Here is a 20,111-nt window from a genome sequence, read left to right on the forward strand (position 1 = left end):
GACAAACTCATAGCCAGTTTTGCCAAAACAAGAAAGAAAAGACACCAATTTTAGGCATTTAACAATGAAAACACTGGCTGGGTGTGATGGTGCACCCCTGTAATCCCTCATAGGAGGATCATCACAAGTTCGAGACCAGCCTAGACTACAGAGAGAGTTATAAACATTATTAATCTCTTCACAAACTCATATGGCAAACAATTGGAGAACTCAGGAATTATGTAAAGATTCCTAGATATACGTGAATTTGTCAAAATTAAACCAAGAAGACTTAAAACTCTTGAAAATCCAGTAATGGACAGTGAAACTGAAGCATCAGTAGAAAAGCCTACCAAGAAAAGCCCAGGACCTAATGGATTCACAGCCAAATTCTACAACTTCAACAATGTGATACCAGTGTTCCCCAAACTGTTAATGAAACTGAGAGGGAAAATTAGATATCCATATGTAGAAGACTGAGTCTAGAACCATATATGGAACTAAAATCAAAATGGATCAATAAAATAAATACTAAAACAGAAACACTTAATCTGCTGGAAGGTAACTGTCTTCAAGGTATAACTCTTGAAGACAGTTGTAATCAGGTCCTTTCTGAAGAGAACCCCTATAGTACAAGAAATACCAACAAACAACATATGGGATCATATCAAATGTAAAAGCTTTTGCATAGTACAGGAAACAACCAACAGAGTAAAGAGACAATCTATAGAATGAGACAAAATTTTTGCCTGCTGTTCCTCAGACTGAAGACTAACATCAAGAATATACAAAGAACTAAAAACAAACACATAAATAGCCTACCTCCAAATCAAAGATCCAGTCCAAAACTTGGCAACAAAATGAATAAATACTTCTCAGAAGAAGTACAAATGGCCAACAAATAAATGAAAAATGCTCATCATTGCTGGCCATTAGAGAAATGCAAATTAAAACTACCCTAAGATAACATCGTGTATCAGAAACAATGGCTACCATCAGAAAAATCTAAAAATAACAAATGCTGCTGAGGATATGGACAAAAAGGAACTCTACAACATTGTAAGCTAGTACAGCCGCTGTGGAAGTCAGTGTGAACATTCCTCAGAAAATTTGAACTAGAAATTCCACTTGGCCCAGCTCTTCCCCTTCTAGTTATCTTCCCCAAAGCATTAAAATCCTTTTACAGGAATAATAGCTAGATCTTAGAAACAGTGTATGTGCCCATCAACAAATGAATGGATAAAGAAAATGCAGTATTTATACACAGTAGAGTACTACACTACCATAAAGACAAATTAAATTTGTAGATAAGTGGGTGCAACTTGAGAGCATAATGGTATGTGAAACAAATCACACAAGTTCATATATTGCATGGTTTCTCTTATATATTAACATGGATATACATACAAATGCATGTATGTATATATACATATACATATACATACATATATTTGTGCGCAAAGAGCAAAACAAAAGAGAGATAAATAGGACGTAGAGAGTTCAGATACTCCCCAAATTAAAGACTATTCTAAAACCATTTTAATATATAGGCTGATTTGTTTTATTCATACTAAAAGTTTTAAGTTCACTGATAAGAAAGTTCATGTTATCTGTTTGTTTCTTTGGGGTTTCCCTCTTGTACTCAGCAATTACTTTGATGAAACAACACACAATGTAATGACTGTTATTTTCATTTGGTTGTAAAAATGTTTCCTTCCTAAATGAAAAATGCAGAGGTAGAAATATGTACATCATAAATGAACTTACTATCTTACTACTTTGAAAGTATTTCCTTGAAATCATAGTTGGGTCGTATTTGGACAGGGCAAGCTAATTTCTCCTCTGTTTTCTAGCTTAGCATTTTGGGAGTCACAGTGCAAATTCCTTTCATGAGGGAGACCAGATGCTTGAGTTCACCTTTAAAGACTTTAGTCCTACAGGTCAGCTTCTAAGCAAATGTGATGCTTTGCCCTGGTTCCTTTCTCCCTTTCTAAGAAGTCTGGTATTGATTATGGAGGTACCCCCACCCTGTGGAAACCATTAGTGCCGATCGCTGCTATTGGTTGAGGGCCCCACATCAAGTAAGATGCTTCTTACTTGAGAAACACAAGCTATTTATTGTGCTCTACATTTCCCGCTCCATTTCTAGTCAGCAGGCTTTGGAAATGTAAATAATTTAGAAACAAGTTTCTGTTATGTTTTTAAATATTCTTCTTAATTTCTTCTTAATTACAGAGCAAAGAAATTGCATTCCAACTTCATGAGGATTTAATGAAGGTTCTTAATGAGCTTTACACGGTAAGCATGTAATCTTTCCTCTTTTGCCTGAATTTTTGGGTACACGTTTCACATTTGGAGAAACACTGCTTTAGCTTTCTTCACTGTGACGAAGTACCTGAGAAAATCAGCTTGAAGGAGGAGAAGCCTCCCTGGGCTATGGTTTCCGTGGTTTCGGTATAGTTGACCTCATTGTGGCTCTGAGCTGCTGGTGGCGCAGAACATCATGGCCCAAGGTGCGTATGCATCCAAGCTACACACTTCTTGGTGGTAAGGAAACAGAACAAAGAGAGCTGGGTTTTACACAGAGCTCCTCTCCTATAACTCATGATGCTAGGATCCCATAAATAGAGAAAGCTAATCATGAGGCTAGTGCCCTTATAATCCCATCATCTCTCAAATGGGGACCAAACTTTCCACATATGAGCTTTTGAGGAAATTTAAGAAGCAAATATTAATCTTCCTCAACTTAGAACCCCAAACCAGAGTATCAGTAAATGAGATATCTGCTTGATCTATTTGAAATACAGAACCAGTTAGATGAAGGTATATTTCTGTATTTCCTCGCCCTTCCCTCCTCATTTGGAGAGTCCTTTTTGAAGTGTGTGTGGGGGAGAGGGGGGAATGGATCTAAGTATACTTTAAGAAACTATAGTACAGATATCTCAATTAAATATTTTTGAACTGGTTAGATCATATGCAGTCCTTATGTTCAGTTCTAGAATATTTTGTTTTAAACTGTTGCCGCTCTGGGACTTGAGCAATATCGAGTGGCTTCATTTGTGTAATTTCTTCGGGGGTGCATTTTAGTTCAATTGCTTGGCTAAGGATGTATTATATTAAAATTACATTTTTGTGATCTACTTTTTCTTGCTTGCAATAATTTGCTTTTTGTAACTCACATTCATTTAGGGTCTAGGTTATAAGAAATTAAATGCTTTTAAAAGCCTTTATTTAAAAAGAGCCAGCAAGTAACAAATGCTAGCCTGGAGCTGGGGGAAAGGAGCATCTCTCCACTGTTGGTGGGAATGTGGACTGGTGCAGCCACTGTGGAAATCAGTGTGGGGATTCCTCAAAAAACTAGGACTTGGGGGCCTGCCCCGTAGCTCAGTTCTTTAAGTGGCTGCTTCCACAAAGCAGTCAGGCTCAGGTTGCTGTGGTTTGATCCCCACAACTCAAGCCAGCCAAACCTGCCCTGAAGGCATTCGGAGCAAAAAAAAAAAAAAAAACAACTAGGACTGGAGGTCTCATTCAACCCGGCTATTCCCCTTCTGGGTATTTTTCCAGAAGAACTGAAAACATCATACCATAGCAGTATACGTGCACCCACGTGTATAGCAGCACAATTTGTCATAGCTACATCTTGTAAACAACCCAAATGCCCATCAACTGAAGAAGGGATAAAAAAGATGCATTCTGATGCAACAGAGTATTACTCAGCTATAAAGAAAGATAAACTCCAGGTTTTTGTGGGTAGATGGGTGCAACTAGAGACCACACTCATAAGTGAAATGTCAGACCCACCTGTGTAAACACTGCATTGTCTCCCTAGTGTAAGAAACTGAAAAATAAAATCTGAAGGCTACAGTAGATACTGTGAAAGGAAAAGAAACTGCTCAGAAGGAAAGAACAATTGAGATGACGGAAAAGAGAACAGAAAGAAGAAAGTGAAGAAAAGAAATCTATATCTATATCTATCTATCTATATATATACACACACATATATATACACACACACACACAAGATAGCTAAGATAATTGTACTACTAATTTCTGTTGGTGTATTGAAAGGACTAGTTAATGCTTAATTTTATGATCAATTTTGCATGCCGATATCTGGTAATCTGAACAATTACTTTGAAGATAACAATGTAGAATACAACAACCGTTACTGATTTCCTATCTTGTTTTCAAATTCTGTGTCTTGTTAGTGTTTTTTTTAATGTTTTATTCTCTTTAAAAAAACAAGAGCCAATGCCAGTGAAGTTACAAGTTGGAATTAGTAAGATGCTATATAATTTTTTTACATTTAATGATCATATTTTAAAATAAAAATTCCTTTTTGAAGTTTTAAGCAGTTTTTATTTCAAGAGAGTAAAACCATATAGTGAGTAATGAATATTACAAATTTGTACTAATGGTGGACTTTTTATTATACAAGGTTATTTGAATTTTTATTTACAGGAAAATTAAACCAGAACTTATTATTAAAATATAATTGATGATTTACAAATTCCACTTGTTCTTTAAAAGCCACATGTGTACAATATAGTTCAGTTAATTACATTTTATTTTAAGGCACTGTTGACATTTGTTAGTTTAAAAGAATCCATAAATTAAATTTACATTAAATAAGTGATATTTCCATAAAATGAGCTTTTAAAGTTTTTGTGTGTATGATAAACCTGTACTTTGTAGACATATCTACTACAGCTGTATGAACTGAATTGACAGTTTCTGTGTTAATTTCTCCTATAGAAACTTTTCATTTTACATGAAACCTACAAAAGCCACATGTATAAGGCATACCCATGCACCAAAATACCTAACTCTACCACATTATCAGAGCCAATTACCTGCATATGCTTCATGTCTTTTGTTAATTTCTGATAATCCAAGACACAAACCCTTTGTAGAAGCCTAGTAATGTAAAAGTTAATTGAGCACTGTGTCTCTGAGACCTCTCACAAATGGGCAGGAATTCTGTGTCTTCTTTCGTTGAGCTGTGTTAAATGAAGACCTCTTGCTACTTTCTTTGTGTTCCCCTTGCTTGGGTATTGTTTTGTCTAAAACATAAACTCATCTCTAATGCTTTAAAAAAACAAGCCTGCTGGTTGTCAGAGCATCCTGGACAGAACCTGTTGATAATGGCCTGAAACTAGGTGTGCTATCAGAACAGCAGTAGCCAAGGTAAACTCGGTCTTCAGATACAAGGGAAGTCACGAGAATGCATTAGATTTGTATCTCGGTGAGAGCTGTGTATAGTGACATTTCCCCTAAATACACCCTAGTAACTATACTGAGAAATTTAGCAGGTTCGCTACAGTTGGATCCAGTCAGCTGAAACATTCTCAAAACTCTCATCAATGTCGGTCTGAAAGCCTAGAGGGGCTGGAAGTGGAAAAAGTTACCAGAGTTGGAGTGAGTTTGTTAGTCTTTAACCTCTGAGAATCAGTGGGAGAACTAAGGGATAGAGGAGACAGGTAGTGAGGTTTTAATTACTTCATCTGTAGATCACTTGGAACTCCTGGGAAAAATTTTTTACTGTAACCAGAAAACATGCTCAGCCTGGTCCAGAGATTATAGTCCATAGGGAAAGGACTTCTGACCCCCTTCCTACCCCTGTCTTTCTCTCTCATGAATGCAAAGACATGTTGTTGTTCTAAAAGGAGATGGCATTGTTCTCCTTATATTTCATATTCATATACACAAATTCTGTATTATTCAGATTTAATTAATGCATCACGTATAGTTTATAGCTCAGCGGCAGAGCTAGGCAATAGCATATGCAGGATTGTGGGCTCAGTCCTCAACACCAAGAACAGACTATATCCTGTTTACACTAGGAAAGAGTAAAGGAGGAGTATGTTTGAGCAGTGGACCAGGAGTTGAGGAAATATAGCTTAGGACAGTGTTAGCAAACCTCTTAAGGCTTTTAGCAAGACAAACAGCCCACTGTGAGGCATGTGTCATAGAGTCACCTCCACTGGTTTAGGAGAGTGTTTTTTGTTTCTTATGCAACTGTTAACTGGTATTTTGGTCATATATGAATCAACCTCTGGTTGCATTGTGCACAGAGTTTTGTGCAGTAAATATAGAGTGAAATAAATAGTCCAGTGATAAGAGCAATGAATGATAAGATAGTAGACATAAATTAGATACCCGAGCTAATTGAGGATGCTACTTAATTGCCTTCTTAGACTCCTTCATTCTTGCTCTTTAAAATTCTTTAGGACTTGAAAGTGAGCATTTCAGAAGTATATTAACTTCTTTATACCACAGGATTATTTTGTTAAGTCACAATCAACTGTAGCAACAGGTGAGACAATGATTAGTGGACTTCCGTCCAAAATAGGTCATCCTAAATGTAGTTTCCACAGCAGTCATTGATATTCCTAGCATTCCATCCAAAGACTTGTTCCAGTAAAGTTACAAATGCCCAGGAAAATGAGAAGAAACATGTAATAATCATTTATCGGTAGAGTGAACTGAAGCTGATCGGTCCAGGTTGTGCAGGTGATGTGGTAGCTGTCATTCGGTGAGGTGACAGACAGATGCTATGATAGAGGACAGGATATAAAGCTGATAGAGCGTGAAGCCCTGGACTGAAGGCAGGAGAGGATGGTGGCGTCAGAGAGGGCTTCTGAAAAGGGGGGGGGGGGACTTTAAAGATATGCAGCTCCTCTTCTGTCTGTGAGCCCTATTTTGATTTTATTGGCCAACACCAAGGCTTCAGAATGATTTCAAGCCCCCATTTGGATATTTAGAACAACATGAGGCTGAGCTTAAGATTAGTTTGGCCTTGAATTACAGAGGTGCTCAAAATAATGGCCTGAGTAAGTTACAAGATTGTATTCTGTCACATGTGAGAGGTCCAAACCATGCCCCAATGATGGTTCTTTGATTACATAAAGCCCTTCAAGAATCAGGATCCTGGCTAAAGAGATAATTCAGTGATCTAAGCACCTGCCTGCAAGCGCAAGGACCTGGGTTCAATCCTTGGTACTGCATGCCGTGCTGGCCCCAGGACACTGGACATGCCATGCGGGCCACCGAAACCAGGCGTGGTGGTGCACACCTGTAATCCCAGAGCTGGAGAGGCTGAGATAGGAAGACCACTGTGAGTCCAGGCCGCATAGTGAAACCCTATACCAAATAAATAAAGATTAAAAAATTACATAAAAAAATCAGGAACCCCTGTATCCACTGTTTGAAGAACTCCAGTTGCAACATTTGTCTTTATAGTTTCAAGTAATTATAAAGCCTCAGCTGTTACCTCTGCATTCCTAGAAACAGAATGGAGAACAGGAAGAAGGGCAGCTCCCTTGCCTTTCAAGGAGACTGGATGTAAATTTTACATTACGCTTTCAAATATACTTCATTGGATCAGACTTAAAACATGACCCCAGAAGGCCCCAGAGAAGTTTTAAAATGAGTGTTTTCATTAGCAAGCTCATTGCTGAGCATTTTCAAAAATAAAGATTCAGGCCAGGGAGATGGCTCAGTAGAATAAGTGCGTCCCTGGCAAGAACAAGGGTCTGAGTTCAATCCCTGGTTCCACTAAAAAATGTATATATTCTATTAATTTGAAAGAAGAGTTATTTATGCATGACTAGCCATGGTTGCTGGAGGAACTACCGTTTATTGCGTGCATACGGTGTATGTGCTAGTTACTGTGCCCCTTGTCCTCATCCAACTCTAAGGGGCCTAAGGGTGCAGAGGGACTTACCCAAGGCTGTGCAGCTCATAAGAAAGGGAGGCCTCAGGTCAAGTTCTGGCTCCAGAGCCCGCGTCCTTTACTGTCATCTTGTCTCCCTGACTGTAGTTTTGGGGAGTTGTTTTCCCAAGTAAGATCTCTAGATGTTAGTGCCACCCCAACAATACAGAGGAATGCAGCATCTTATCACCTGCTCGCTTATATTTTTGAGAATCAGTGGCATTAATGTTGCTTTAAGAAAAATGTAAGTGAAAGTTCGAGCATGTGGCCTGATGGCAACCTGTCCTTCTTGGAAATGTTAATGTAAATACCTAACAGATGGGCTTGTTGGGCTCGAAAGTGGAAGAGTGAACCAAGATCTGCAGACTCCCTCTCTGAGTCTACTGTGCTCACTCGTTTCCTTTTGAGGTGAGTATTGGAAAGAGAGCGAAAGGGTAAAATTAGCAAGTTTGAGAGCAGGGCTGAGAAACCAGGGCAAGTGTTTCCCTGTAATGAAATAAAAGTGATTCGATGGGCAGTCAGTAAACTCGTATTTGAATCTGAATTTCAGCAATTTATGGCCCTGAAAAAATATTTAGCGCTGTATTTGTCTGGTTTCACCATAGCAACAGCAATTGTGTGTGTGTGTGTGTGTGTGTTTGTGTGTGTGCACATACAAAATGATTTATTATAAGGAGTTGGCTCTCATTGTTATGGAGGCTAAAAAGTCCAAAATTCTCTGGTTTTTTTGAAACCTGCAACTCAAGTGAACCAATGGCATAAATCTAGTCTGCGTCCAAAACCTCTGGAAGACAGTGAGCCAGTGATGTAAAATTCAACACCAACTGCGGGTCTGAAATCAGAAGACTCGCTCGCTTTGGCTATCCCACTGCAAAGGCCACTATGTCAGTTAGATTTCTATTATTGTGACAAAATACCTGAGATTATCACTGACTTGGTCTCCTCGTTTCAGAGGCTTCAGTTCACGGTCAGCTGAAGCGAGTCATCCTAGCAGAAGAGCTTAGTGGAACCCAGCCGTTCGTCCTATGGCACCTAGGCAGAGAGAGGGAGCCAGAGAGGAAAGGGCTGTGGACAGTGCAGAGGCCTCAGGTCTCATCCCCATGACGCACCGCCTTCAACTGGGCCGCGCCTGTGTTCCCGTCACCTCCCCGCAGTGCTGCACATTGTCAAAGCCACTGGATTAATCCATTGCAAAGCTAAGGCATTCCTGATCCAGTCACCTCTCTAGGGCCCCCTCTGACTATTGTGGCTTTGAAGACCAAGCCTTACATACAGGAGTATCCAGGAGCCACTTCCTGTTCAAGCCATAAGGCTGTCATAGAGAGTGCGCCCCCTCCTGCCCAGCCTTTGTGCTCCATGCCAGCCACAAATGCATTGTGTAAGGTCCAGATATGATGTTCGACAAATAATGGGACACTTTGTAGCCTAGATGAGATAACATGTAAAATTAGCTATCTTCGAAGGGTGAGTACTTATCAAATCACAGCCCTTACTTTCTGGCTGTGAAAGTAAACCCTTTACCTTAGGGTTTTATGTGGAAAGTAGGGTCCATAACAACACTCAACTCTTGAAGAATAAATGTTGTGAAGACCAATTTATTCTTTCAACACAGATTTTGTAATGTCTCTTGTGCCAGGCACTATGAGATGCACTGTAGTTTGTTTGTTTTTTGTTTTTTCTGGTACTGGTGATTGAACTCAGGATCTTGCACTTGCCAGGCAGGCCTTAAGCCACTCAGCTATGTCCCTGCCTGACACCATGTATTTCTCTCGAGGCCTTTATGTTCTAGTGAAGACATATGGTAAACAAATAACTGTATAATATGGCAGGTAGAAGTGCTAAGAGGAAAAATAAATCTGCATTAATAGAGGCAAAGCATTCAGAACAGGGCCTCGCACATAGTAAATGTTTAATAAATGTCAGTGCTTCGAAGCATCTCCCTCGTTATCCATGAAATGCGGCTGGCCATCACCACTTGTCTGCATCACAGCGCATGTGGAGAGGTGGGGAATACTGTGTGGGATACGTGCACACGAAGCACGAGGAAGGGAACTTTCCTGAGGACACAGACTGCCTAGTCAGTGGTGTCAGTGCTGCCGTGCTGGGGCAGGGGAGAGTGAAAGGCAGAAACGTAGAAAAATTATGGCATGGAAGGTGACAGTAAACAGAAAACTTCCCTTTAATCAGCCCATGGAGAAACCATGATTTCAAGTGTTAAGATTGTCCCTATTCCAAAAGCTCAAAAGATTATACTGTATTTTTTTTCTTTTTGAGACAGGGTCTTGCTATGCAGTTCAGGCTGGCCTTGACCTTACTCTGTAGTAGTCCTCGCTGGTCTCAAACTCATAAGGATCCTCCTGCCTCAGCCTCCTGAGTGCTGGGATTACGGGCGTGTGCCACCACACCTGACTATGGTATATTTTAGCTGCACACTGTACACCATTATTTGATCTCGCTAAGTATTTCTTTACTGCTCTAGCCTTAAAAGCAATTTACAAAACAGCTTACTGTCCTCAGCTAATTTTAACAGAGATTAACTGGCGCCATGATAAATATACATGACATTGATTGTTAAATTATGTGTAATTGATTATCCCGCTGTCTGTGCGTCCGTGGCACCCATGGCGTCCATCCTCAAGTGCCATTAAATCATGGGGTAAAGAACTTGGAAAATGAAGCTTGAGCCGGTCCCTTCCATTGGGCCAGCTCATTATCTTCTTCACTTCTCCCGACAGCCCTGTGAGGCAGGTACTATTCCTAATCCCGGTTTTACAAGTAGGAACTGGGACTCTGAATAATAAGCTCAGAATCACACATACAGTAAGTGACTCATCCAGAATCTAAACCCCGCTGTGTCCTCAAAGCCCTTCCCTGTCCCCCCCTGGCCGGCTGCCTGAGGGAATGCTGTGCCGGAGGGAGGAGACGAGGAAGGGCAGGGCCCCAGAATAGATGAACTCACAGGTGAAGCACTCTGTGCTTGTGAAAACCTGTTCCAGCCTTCCACACCCTTATGCGGAATACGGCATTGATAAACCCCGAGGGCTTTGCCTGTGCAGCTCTAGTGTAGGGTATGTCCATCTTGAGTGTCTCTGGAAAGGTTGATTTTTCATTCAGCTTTAATGTAATTCACGTCAACGCCACCTGTCAGGTAGTGTTCAGATGCAGTGGCTCTGCCCAGCTCCCGTTTGGTCTTACCCTGCTCACCTTTCTTTCTGTTCCTCGCGAGACTAACTCCGATTTGCCAACACAGACCTGGCGTGAGCCCCCAGGCTGCTCCGCAGCTCGTGCAAGGAGGCGTTTGCAGGACAGCCTGCAGTGAGCCCGAGGCCGCTCCAGCCTTATCTTTGGGTACTTATCTCTTAAAAACCTTAAAATACAGGGAGCTCATTATGTTCTAGAGGAGCTGAGAGGGAAGACACGGTTTATTATTTTGAGTCTTTCTTTGAAAATTCAGCCTCAGAGAACTGCCGAATCTTCCACAAACCATGAATCTCCCACAAACCAGGAGCTGACATTGTCCTCTCTAAAGAAGCAGCTCGCCCCAGGCAAGGTTGAAGAACCTTTGGGGAGGAGCCCCAGAGACTTGCTACCTCCTATCAGAAGATTTTTTTTCTGAGTGAGCCTCAGAGGTTTTTAATTTTTTTTTTTTTTTGGTTAAGTATTTATTTTAGCTCAAGGGCATTTTGAGTATTTGAAATATGTATTTCTGTAATGAGAAGGAAAATTCATTCCTTGGAGATGGACTACAAAAAGGCCTGAATTAGAACAAAACACTGAACAAAGGGAACTAAGGGGTAAAGGATACGTAAAAAGCTCCCCAGTTGAAAACCTCTTTGGAATACCACGTTCTTCAGGATGCCACCTGGAAATCTTTTTTAAAAGCTATTTAGAGCTCTCTGACTGATGAAGCATTCGGTATAGCCTTCCATGGACTAACTGCCAGACACTGGGGGGCAGGGAAAGCTGTGGGTATCATCTGACTCCCCGCCAACAACCTCTGAATTCTAATCTTGGCTTTGACACAGACTGACTTTGGAGATTAGTTAACAAATTGAGCCTGCTCCATTCTCCTGCCCAAGTGATTGGAGTTTATAAAATTACAATTTCCAGGACCCATGATGACAGCTGTTTGATAAAACCTTTGTATGTAGATATCTTTTAGGACATCCTGCTGAGTAATGATACCAGCTGCTCCCCAGCTCCTGGTTGGCCATTTCATTTTCTTAATAAAATTTGAGAATTAGTTATAGTTGAAACTTTTCCTGCCATGGTTAATCACATATTTACTCTAGGATTTTTTACTTTTTATTTTTTTATTTTAAGGAAGGGTCTACAGGGCGTTCAGGGTCTCACTACTAGATCAGACTTCGCGGTTTACAGTCTCCCAAGAGCTGGGATTACAGGCACTCCACCACGCCCAGTCTCAGTTGCAATCTTAGCGCACCCCCAGAGCTGGGCCAGCATGGGAGGCCCTGGATTAAACCCCGGCCCCTGTGCCTGCTTGCAGGCACTTTAATCTGCTGAGCTATTTGGCCAGCCCTTATAGGATTTTTAAGGAATTCAATATTAAATGTTTTTATAATTCTGTACCCAATTTTTTACTTACCATATGGTTAGAATTTTGGTGTTTCTTTCATTATTTTTCTAAAACATAAACCCAATCAGAGATGATCAAACTTTAGCCATCCATTTGTTACTGATGTTTCATTAGTGATGTTCTCGGAACATACGGCTTATTCCTAGTGAGGAGCAGGCACATGGACAGACATACACCCCTTTTCAATCCCCTTTTCCTCCCTCTGTCCCCTCCCTTCACCTCTCTATCCCCCTCCTATTTGAGAAAGATCCATCTGCTATTTCCTATTAGCTGTCTTTTGTTTTGCTCCTCACTTATGGCTTTCTCTGTGACTTGAGTTTCTCCTGTAGGAGAGACCATGTGGTATTGACGCTGTGCTTCTGAATTCATTCTTTTTAACTGTGATCTCAAGGTGCATCCGTTTTCCTGCAAATAACTCGCTTATCTTTATTGTGTGTAAATAGCACATTTTCTTTATACATTCACCCATTGAAGGGCATATAAACTGCTTCCAAGATTTAGCTAGTATGAATTGTGCTGTTGGAAACATGAGTGTCTTCTATAAGATGTAAGAACTCCTCCTCTTAAAATATAATTTGTCTGTGATATGAAAATAAGTGTAGTTTCCTAAAACCACAAAATCTGTAAGTAATGTTTCATTTTAAGAATCCTTGGGCCAGGGAGGTAGCTCAGCGGTCTAAGCGCCTGCTTGGCAAGCTCAAGGACCCGGGCTCAATCCCCGGCACCACGTGCCCCACCGGCCCCACCTCAGGCCCACCAAGCTGGCCTCCAAAACTGGACATGGTGGAGCACGCCTGTAATCACAGTGCTGGGGAGGTTGAAAGTGTGAGTCAGCTTCACAGCAAGACCCTGTACCAAATACATAAATTAACAAATATATGGTAATAATAAAATTTAAAAATTCTTGTCAACAAAATACTCTATCCAAATTACTGCATTCTGAAATATAGTATTGTGATTTTTAAGTGATTAAAGTGCTTTAAGGGCAAGCAACTTAACGAAATGCTTAGTGGTTTGTATTTGGGAGCAAAGGTGTATAGCTTTATTATCATTACTTAGCAAGCCATATGTATGTGTATAACAAATGTGGTATAAATATTAAGTACAGATGTTACTTGCCAAAACAGGATACATTATGGTCATTTTCTAGATTTACTATTTTGACATCAGCCAGAAATGTTATATAATAGAAATGTTAAAAAAGAAAGTCAAACAATTCAAGGTCTAAATCAGTTGATCAAATTCACGTGATTTCCTAATTTTGATTATGTGACTTTAGGACTGGCATAGGCTGATAATATTTTAATGTACCTTTAGAAATGATCAAATAAAAGAAAGAAATGGTCAAATTAACCTCATTTTGGAAGAATATTGCTACACAGAGAAATCAGTAATTCACTAAAGACTCGGAGCTAATTCAAGGCCTGGTTAAAATGGAAACTTGATTTTCTTTGAATTCAGACTAGCTGTTATGCTTCTGTGAAGTGCTCGCAGCTGGGCCTGGAGCTTGAGGCGAGATGGCGCCAGTTTAGGAGGGTTTTTCAGCACAGTGGAAGTGCTGAAGCAGAGGTAGACTAATAGCTAGTCCTTCGAGCGCGGTATCTAATTAGCTCCTTAAGTTGATGCCGCAGCTCTGCGAGGCAGGTGGGGCCCAGAGATGTAAAGTTCCTTGCCCAAGGTCACACAGCTAAGAAGTCTCAGCAGGGTATCTGTTGCTTAGCCCACATACTATATCCTTTTAGCTGTCGATTATAACAGAAAGCAGACAATTATGGTTAGTCTTGAATACCCACGAGTCCTACATTTGTGAATACAATCAAGCATGTACTGACAGCATTCAAAAAAATAGGATCTGTACTAAATATATACAGTTTTTGTTTTTGTCCTTATCCCCTAAACAATATTGTACAACACCTATTTACATATTATTTGCATTTGATTAGCTATTATAAGTAATCTAGAGATGATTTAGGGTAGATAGGAGGGTATGTGTCAGTTAGCTACAAACACTACATCATTCTATATAAAAACCTGAACACATGCCCACAGATTTTGGTACCTGTGAGGTATCCTGGAGCGTGTCCCCTCTGGATACTAAGGAACAACTGGTTTATGCCAATAGATAGATTCAGGCGGAAGGCTCTGGCAGTCCAGGGAGGAAGGTTACGGTAATTCTGAGAAAAATTGCAGAAGAAAGGGTCTGAAAATGAACTTGAAAGACAGCCAGGCTGTCGGTAACAGGAGAGATGAAGAGAGCGAGAGCTAAGGGCATTGAGGCAGGAGGAGCAGCGCGAGGCGCGGCGCAGAGTTGGAAGAGGCGCCCAACACATTCACAGAATCTCCTTCTGAAATCACGTCTGTCTAGGGAGGAAAATCAGAAGTTGAATGATTTTAAGATATTTACTAAAATGAGATTGTAAAACATTATAGGCCCAAAAATAATAGGGCACCCAGTCAAAACAAGTTTGAAAACTCAAAAGGCTTCCGTGTACAGATTGACAAAGGCCCCCTGCTTTTTTTCTTCTTTTTGAATAACTGAAGAGGAAAGTATTCAATTTGAAGCATAGAGTACATGTGTCACATTCCATAGTATTTTTCATCAAAAGAAAAGGATCCCACACTAGTTTTCACTTTAGATGAAGCTGCCATTCTAAGGGGATTTTATGATTTTAAGATCCCAATTGTCTTGTGTTCTGTTTAAATATTTCATATACTAAACCTTGTAACTTATATATCTAATACATACATGCAACATTGAAGAAGTATGAAACATTTCCCTGAAAAGAACTAAATATTTAAAGTTACAGGTGACTTTGAAATTCTAGTAGTTATCTTGGTGGCCTTTCATTATATCCCCTTCAGCATTACCAAATGCTAGAAATGTTCCTTTGCTACCGAGGGCTCTTGCTTAGGTTTGGCCACCTCTGTGTTCAGGGTGGCCCTGGTAAATGCGTATTCCATGTTCAAACTCTTGGGCATTTAATTTCAGTAGATTAAACTTGTATTTCAGTGCCTCTGAAGACTTCCTAGGAAAATCTGTTTTGCTGCGAGACCTTTCTGCATGACATTCTCTTTCACTGACTTTCTCTATTGACTGGTTGGGTAGGGATTAAGTCGCTTTGTGGCTCAGCTTCTTTGATCCATGAAGCAGAAACCATCCCTCTGCTTCCCAGGTATACAAAACTAAACAAGTGAGCATTAGTCGGCTAGGGCTATTATAACCTGAGAAGATATTGCCTGAGTCTGTTTGGGCGGCTGCAACAAAAGACCATAGACTTAGAAAGAATAGAAATTTATTCCTCACAGCTCTGGAGGTTGAGAAGTTCAAGATGGAGACATTAGCAGGTTCAACGTCTAGAGAGGGTCTGCTTCTGGTGTGTTAGGCGACATCTACTTATTGTGTCCTCGCATGGCAAAAGGGCCAAGGAGTCTGTCTTGGGCCTTTTTGGTGAGGGCACTAATCCCTTTGATGAGGGCTCCACCCAATTACCTAATCACTCCCACTGTTTTCCTAATACCATCACCTTGGGAGCTAGGACTCTAAAATACTAATTTCAGGAGACACACTCAGACTATATGGATATGAAGGAAGGGAAGGGGAATCTTATAAATTGTAGTAGCATACACTAAGCATGCACAGTGTGCCAGTTACCATGACAAATACTTGAAATGTATTAGTTTATCTCCAGAACCTTGCAGGTGCTATTATTCATAATTTAGAGGTAAGAGAACTAAGGACCATAGGGCAAAGCAAGGCAAGGATTTGTGGCCATGCAGCCTAACTTCTCAGTTTAATTATTAGGATTATTCATAAATAAAATGTTTCAAGTATTCTTCTTTGGAGGGTGATTGCCCCAGCAAGCATATGGAGAGGAGTTACAGCTTGTAAGGTTCTAGGATGTGTGGAATTCAATTATCTGGCTTCGTCCCCAAACTCAGAACTTGTATCCCACCTCTGTGGTAAATGGGAAGTACTCAAAGCATTGCTGCTACTGCTCTAACGTGGTTATAGGAGCGTCTCTGTTGCAGAGTCCTGGCAATGGTGGATGCATAGCACACAGTCCTGCCCTCAGGAGCCACTGGCGAGCCATTCCCATGTGTGGTATAGGGATAGATACAGAGGTCTTCCCCCGGGAGGCGTTCTGAGTGCCTGGATGCCTGAATTTACTGATAATGGACAGATGCAAAGGGTGTGTGAGATATTGTGAGGAAAAGCACAGATGTGTGAAAATGCTGCCTGCACAGAGGAGAGCTCCGTGCATCATGCGTGGCATTGCAGATCTTTGATGTAAAATTGGGTGGATTCTTGCACTGGGCTTTCTTAAGATCTGCCCTGCCTTTACCGTTCTTTCTGTACCCCACTACAGTGGAGTACGTGTGAGAAAAGAAAGGAAAATAGCACTTTGGCAGAAATAGAATTTGTTGAATAAAATGACATTTATTTCTTGTTAGAAACCTGTGACAACTATAGGGTGGGTATATATTGGGTTGTACCAAATCGTTAATTGAGCTTATGAAAAAATTATTCTATGAATGAAAGAGCTAGCATAAGCTAGTAAAGAATAAAACATAATTGCATTTCTAGTGATATTAATGAAGACATTTAGGAAAAGACCTCCTTGTGGTACATAGCAGGGGGGCACTTTATGGTATGAAGTCAGGGGGCTCAAGAAATTTTTGCTGAATGTGAATGTTCATCAGGAGTTCCTTAGAGACAAAGCCAGTAAGCCCTGCTCAAAGCCTTCGATTGGAAACTGCCTCTAGTAACTGCTGGAAATACAGTAAGCTCAGATTAAGATAAATAAATACACTTTATTCTTGTTTCTTTCCAATGAGGCATTACTCATTCTCTTTAGGGTATATTAATCATTTTTTATGAAATGGTTTTATTAAAATAGTAAAATCTTAACTAATTATAGTTTATAGTAATGTTTAGAAATTACTATTCAGTTTAGCATTTTGAAAATGTCAAATGGCCTGCACAAACTCAAATGTAACAGTCAGAAGTAAACGGATGTGCTCGCTCTGTGTCAGGCCTGTGCCTACCAAAGAGTTCTTGGTTTTCCTCCTTAATGAGCATTTGATGATTGATCAATAATCAGTTGTGGAGCTAATTAAGGCCACTACAGTGATAGATAGCCCTATGCTAGTCCCATCAATACAGCAGTGTGCTGAACAGACTACAGGAGCTTCGTTATTGCTGGATATTTTCCACAAGGGAAAGCGATGAGTAACGGCTTCAGGGCCCATGAAGTTCTCTAGAGGGACCTTACACCCCCTAGCCTAGCATGGTGTACTGCTTGCTCTCGAAAGTCAACAGAAGCAAAAGGAGATAATTAGTTTAATTTGTTGTTATACTAGCTTTTCCTTTTTGTTAAAACTCATCTACCATCTACCATGACACTGAAAAGCTTGAACTCCCTATAATGTTCCCAAGTAATAAATTCGTACATTTGCAATATAGTTGTTGCACTTCTGATTAATATTTGTGGCAAGGCAGGCTCATAAAAGCATTCTGGTGTCCTCAGCCACCTTGCTCTCCAGAGCTGGCACCCTGTGACTTTTGCCTCTTCCCCACAGTCTAAATGAGCACCAAAAGTAAATGTCTAGAACCCACTCAGAGTACGGAGGCGGCCACAGCGGTGCAACTGCAGACAGCGAAGAGAACTAGAACTGCTTGAGAAAGTGGCAAGAGTGGTGGCATAAGTGTGTTCAAAGAGGAGCATTTTGAAGAGGATCAGTGGGAATGGGCCTTTCCCACTTTCATAAATGTGATTTTAAAAGAAATAAGAATTTACTCTACTTGTGTAATCTCCCGTGTGGCCAGCAAGCTGTGGGCCAGCGGAGTTCAGGAAAGCTTGCTCAGGGTCACATGGCCATGTGCATCACAGGGTGGACTGGGACACTCAGCTGTGTGAGCAGGGAATCACTTCCGGAAGCACTGGCCCCTACAGATGGAGAAGCGAACAGCTCCCAGCAGAATACAAACACAGTGGATATTGTTTGTATGTACAGACAGTCCCTGACTTCCTGTAATTCAACTTCAGATATTTTCAACTTTACCACGGAGCAGAAGCAATAATTTAGTAGAAGCCACGCTTTGAATTTTGAATTTTGGTGTTTTCCTGGGCTAGCAGTGTGTGCTAGAGTCCTGTCATGGTGTGGGGCAGCAGTAGTGGGCCAAAGCCACCGTGAGTCACGTGATCTGGAGGGGGCACAGCCAGCTGTATTCTGTGTGATGTGTCGCAGGCAGTTGTGGGATATGGTGTTGTGTGTTCACGTCCCATCATGTCTTGAGAACATCCGTCTGTGAACCTGAGATCTTCACCACTGTATTGTGGAATAGGCCCTGTGTTAGGTGATTTTGCCCAAGCGTAAGCTGAAGCTGGCGTTCTGATCATGTTAGGTAGCCTGGTCTCCACTGTGACGGCAGTAGCTTAGCCATAGCAAGTGCGTTTCTGTGATACCTTCAGTAGACAGTGAAGTTGACTGGGAGGTCGCCATAGTGTGAGCTGAGGAGTGACTGACTCTTCTGCTCCTAACTGCCAACCTGCTCTGGTTTCTCTGAGCTTCATCAAGTACTCTTTTTTTCTTTTAGTTGATCTGTTAAAATATTCTTGAAAAAAAAAAAGCTCTGTGCATCCAGACTTTGTGTGATCGCCCTTTCCTTCTGTGATTATGCGGCTATTTTGTCCTTTTGTCTTCCATTCCACACTTCTCAAAGGGTCTGAGGTGTAGAGTTTAATTTAATTATGTCTCTAATTTTGGTCCTGTAGGGAGACCTCACGTCTACTTGTCATTGCTAATAGATGAGGCCGTGATGAGGGTCAGAAAGGCTGAGGTTGCAAGAGCTGTTTTGCAGCATAATGAGGACCAGAGCCCAGGTCTGTTGTTTCCTAGACTGAAGCTCTTCCCATTAAAAATGTTTCTCTGTATAATTGCCCCGAAACACAATCCTTAGCACTGCGCTGAGTGGAATGTAATTGCTTTCATGACTTTTTATGAGCCTTATTTCTTCCCTTTCTACATGAGCTCTCTGTTTTCCCTTTGTTTTGTTTATTCTCTGCATCTCATTGCCCTGTTGGTTGGTGGGCAGTTGCTTGTCCTCAGGGTCCTGAGTTCGAGACAATGCCTTTTGTTTAAAGCATTTGTTTGAATGATAAATATAATGGGATGATGAATTCATTTAAGTATAGCCAGCGCATTCCTCAAGTTTTCTTTGCTGAGCTGACTGTAGCATCCTATTTGATTATTCATCTTGGTCTATTGGCTCATTAAAAAGCTTTGGTAAAGTTGTTGATATGTATATAAATAGAAATGTGCTGATTCTGCTCCTTTTACCTTTTTAAAAATGCTAATCCTTCCAACCCTGGAGAAATCATTATCTATAAAAATGAATTATTTTATGGTAGTTTTTTTCAAATATCAGCAGCTGACATTTACTACACAGTTATTATATGTCATCCTTTTTTTCCTGCGCTGTATGTATTAACAAATTTAATCCTCCTAACTACCTTACATAGTGAGTCATAGTATAATTTTAACTTAGCAGCAAGGAAATTGAGGTACAGAAACGTTAACTTATATAAGGGTGAAAAGAACTTTCTTTCCACACCCTGGTGGTCAAATAATTTGAGTCTATAAAAAAAAAAGTACAGTAGACGAATGAAAGAGAGGGCATATAGACAAATTAACTAACTATACAGGGCTTACACAAAGTATGAAAATTTAAAACATATCTAGGTGGTTGAAGCTTAAAACCCCTCTTCATAAGGGAAAGAAAACGAGATTGTAGAAAATTTTAGATGGAGTCATTTAAAA

The 20,111-nt window shown here is 40.6% G+C and overlaps 1 protein-coding gene across 3 annotated transcripts in view; it reads left to right on the plus strand.

The window, feature by feature from the left end:
- The window catches only part of Srgap1 (SLIT-ROBO Rho GTPase activating protein 1), a 346,632-nt gene that overhangs the window by 201,815 nt on the left and 124,706 nt on the right, over positions 1–20,111 (plus strand). For all 3 annotated transcript variants that reach the window (XM_004632122.3, XM_004632123.3, XM_023716312.1), the window contains exon 4: positions 2,215–2,277. In XM_004632122.3, coding sequence (XP_004632179.1) covers positions 2,215–2,277 — 63 coding nt within the window. The remainder of the gene's footprint in view (positions 1–2,214; positions 2,278–20,111) is intronic.

This window comes from Octodon degus, unplaced genomic scaffold, assembly GCF_000260255.1.
Source record: "Octodon degus isolate 3935 unplaced genomic scaffold, OctDeg1.0 scaffold00047, whole genome shotgun sequence".
In the NCBI taxonomy this organism is placed as follows: domain Eukaryota; kingdom Metazoa; phylum Chordata; class Mammalia; order Rodentia; family Octodontidae; genus Octodon; species Octodon degus.